This window comes from Monopterus albus, unplaced genomic scaffold (assembly GCF_001952655.1).
Source record: "Monopterus albus unplaced genomic scaffold, M_albus_1.0 scaffold260.1, whole genome shotgun sequence".
Lineage (NCBI taxonomy): Eukaryota > Metazoa > Chordata > Actinopteri > Synbranchiformes > Synbranchidae > Monopterus > Monopterus albus.
This window is the reverse complement of record NW_018128140.1, coordinates 519295-522466: the sequence shown is the minus strand read 5'-3', so window position 1 is coordinate 522466 and position 3172 is coordinate 519295. Positions and strand designations below refer to the sequence as shown.

The 3172-nt window shown below is 43.7% G+C and overlaps 1 protein-coding gene across 3 annotated transcripts in view; it reads right to left on the bottom strand.

The window, feature by feature from the left end:
* Positions 1-786: 786 nt before the first annotated feature.
* The window catches only part of LOC109972549 (blue-sensitive opsin), a 22969-nt gene continuing 20583 nt past the window's right edge, over positions 787-3172 (bottom strand). For 2 of the 3 annotated variants that reach the window (XM_020621494.1, XM_020621496.1), the window contains exons 6-8: positions 1834-1899; positions 1530-1614; positions 787-1412 (exon numbers count right to left, since the gene is read on the bottom strand). In XM_020621494.1, coding sequence (XP_020477150.1) covers positions 1203-1412; positions 1530-1614; positions 1834-1899 — 361 coding nt within the window. In that variant the 3' untranslated portion in view covers positions 787-1202. The remainder of the gene's footprint in view (positions 1413-1529; positions 1615-1833; positions 1900-3172) is intronic. The other variant, XM_020621495.1, reaches the window with a different exon arrangement.

Genomic DNA, 3172 nt, shown 5'->3' with positions numbered 1-3172 from the left:
CCTGGCTTTTCGATGGTGTATATGGGAACCATGTCCTTAGCGATATGAAACGCCACAGCATCTGTAATTTCTTGCCATCGGGGCACCTTTTTGTCATATGGAGTGGCAGTGGAAAATGATGCCGCTAATGACATCTGGCGTTTTGCTATTTTAGGTTGCCCCGTTGCACTTGGCTTGTTTTCTTTTCTTAACTTTGAGCATTCTTCCCATTCTACTTGGTGTCTTTGTCGCAAATGTTGGAATAAATTAGTGGTGCTGCCACTGCCGGTTGCAACGGACTTTCGACATATTTTGCATTTGACAAAAGTTTGTTCGACGTCTTACCTCTCAAAGCCTAACCATTTCCAAACCACAGAGGAAACGTTACTACCTTTTTTTGGCACAAGGTCATCTTGATGTGAAGAGCCATCCGTCTCCATGATGTTTTTTCTATAGCCTATTACGTTCCTTCATAGAGTGCTCTCACACGTAAGCGGTTAATTAGGCGCGCCATCATGTGGTCAGACAATATTGCCTTTTAATTATTCTGCCATTGGTGCAATGACAATGTATCTATTTTTTATTATAATTAAAAATCGCGATATGTCGATTTAAGAAAAAAAAAATCGCCTTAAAACGTAAATTTGAATTAATCGAAAAAATCGAAAGAATCGCCCAGCCCTACCTCTGACATAATGTAGACCTATTTTCATAGCTATATATATAAAGTGTACTGCAGAGTAGGCTATATTCTTGTTTCAAAGTGTAAAACAAAGCTATAGAAAACCTCCTAGTGTTTTTGCTGGTTTTAATGATTTCACCCCACGCTGGTGATTTCTGATAAAACTTGAATCAAAACATTCCAGGTGTAATGTGGATTTACAAAAACAAACAAATAATAATAATGTAGCAAACAGAATAGGCTCCATATAGTTTGACCTGAAAATTGTTTTTTGTTCATAAAATCCACAGTGCTGCTCACAGAGACCTGCCACTTCTGTCAGCACAAAAAGGAAATGGGAAGTTATGATAGTGATAACATCACTTTTTCTGCTCAAAATGACAGTGTTACAACTGACCAGGGGTTACAACACTCCCGAGTCTCCCCTAACACATTCAGTGGAGGGTGGAGGGAAAAAAGTTTATATAATGTAAGGATAACAAATAAATGTTTGTCTGTTTTATTGTTGGTTCGCTCTGGGAAATATGATCCTTTCACATGTTCAGAGCTCGTGTATAGTGACAGCAGTGAGGACAGGCTCTGATGGTGGTTTCCTATTGGTCCACAACAGGGCCAAGCCTGCCACCCTGAAGTTCTGGTGGGACCAGTAGATAAGAGGGTTCAGGCAACAGTCCAGGTATGACATCACTGATGACAAGGTCCTTAACCAATATGGTGCTGGTGACAGGTCCAACCTACGCAGCAGGATCAGCTAATTGGAGAGAGAAAAACAAAGATAAATGAAATCATTTCCTCTGTGGCTTTTACATCTCTGTACATGCAAATACAGCAGCTCATTTGGTTTCATAGTGAGTGAGTGCAGTGTTACCTCAGCCACAACAAAAGGTGTGTAGCAGAACATGTAGGAGGCCACCAGCAGAGGAGTGACTGCAGACAGATCTGCTTCATTATCACTGAGACAAAGAGCAAACAAGGTTTCTTTACATGTGGGCCTGATTATAGCTTTATCATAAAGTTATTATGCTGCTGTAGTGGTTAAAAACAAGGTACCAGTCCAAAGGTAATGTGATAGAATAGTATGTAGTTCATATATAGATATTATTTGTAGTAGTTATGTAAGGGTGAGCTAAGTGTATATATAAGCTTGATCTGTTTCTCTTCTCCTCTCTTACTCAATCAAGGATATCTTGGCTTGTGTCCTCGTTGAATTCATGGGTAAACATCCAGAGAGAATTCCTCTATAAATGGGAAACAGAAATGGCTTCAGCCTTATGCAAACAGTTTGTGTGCTCTGTTCATGTTTAGAAAAAGGAAATGTGCACGAGGTCAACGCAACCTAGAAGTACATGTAGTGGACATCTCAGACAATGCTCGGAAGAAGGGGTGTAAAGCTGGAATGGGACCTTGACTCTGGCTCAACTACGTAACTGCAAGAAGATAAAAGTTAGGACAGTTGTGGGTTAGAAGAGAGGAGTGATGGCGCTGCAGTCGTGAGTATGAATCTGGACCCGGCTGGGGGGCTTGGACTCTGGACTGACTGACTCTGTGACAATCTCCTTATTTAATACTTTATCTATTCCATTGCAGGAGGAGTGATTCTGTTCTCTAACTACCAGATTACCTATCTAACTACTACCCCGCTCAGAATAATTGTAATATTAAATGATTATTTAAACTGGGATGATTTGTCTGAATTTAGTTTACATCAGGCTCAAACTACTACACTACATAGCATATGTATTTTTTTGTATTGGAACCAAGTTATTGTTCAGATGTGGAGGGAAGGGCACTGTGTTGTCATAATGGGCCCACAGGGTACAGAGCCTATAATGAAGTGGCTGTCAACACAAAGATGTAAAAATACCATAGAGGGGGCGCTAAAAAAAAACCCACTAAGGGACTCAAAACACTGATGGGGGATGGGCTTTTGTATAGGCACAGGGCCATTTTTACTCATTATCCATTTATGGCCTCACCGAACTCTTCTGACAAAGGGCAGCCCTGCCGGAGTCCAACACGCACTGGAAACAAGTCTGACTTACTACCGGCGATGCGAACCAAGCTCCTGCTCCGATTGTACAGGGACCGGGTAGCCCTTAGCAAAGGGCCCCGGACCCCGTACTCCCGGAGCACCCCCCACAGGGCGCTGCGAGGGACACGGTCGAATGCCTTCTCCAGATCCACGAAGCACATGTGGACTGGTTGGGCAAACTCCCATGAACCCTCCGCCACCCTGAAGAGGGTATAGAGCTGGTCCAGTGTTCCACGGCCAGGACGAAAACCGCATTGTTCCTCCTCAGTCCGAGGTTCGACTATCGGTCGAATTCTCCTCTCCAGTACCCTGGCAGAGACTTTCCCAGGGAGGCTGAGGAGTGTGATCCCCCTATAGTTGGAACACACCCTCCGGTCCCCCTTCTTAAAAAGAGGGACCACCACCCCAGTCTGCCAGTCCAGAGGCACTGTCCCCGACCGCCATGCGACGTTGCAGAGGCGTGTCAACCAAGACAGCCC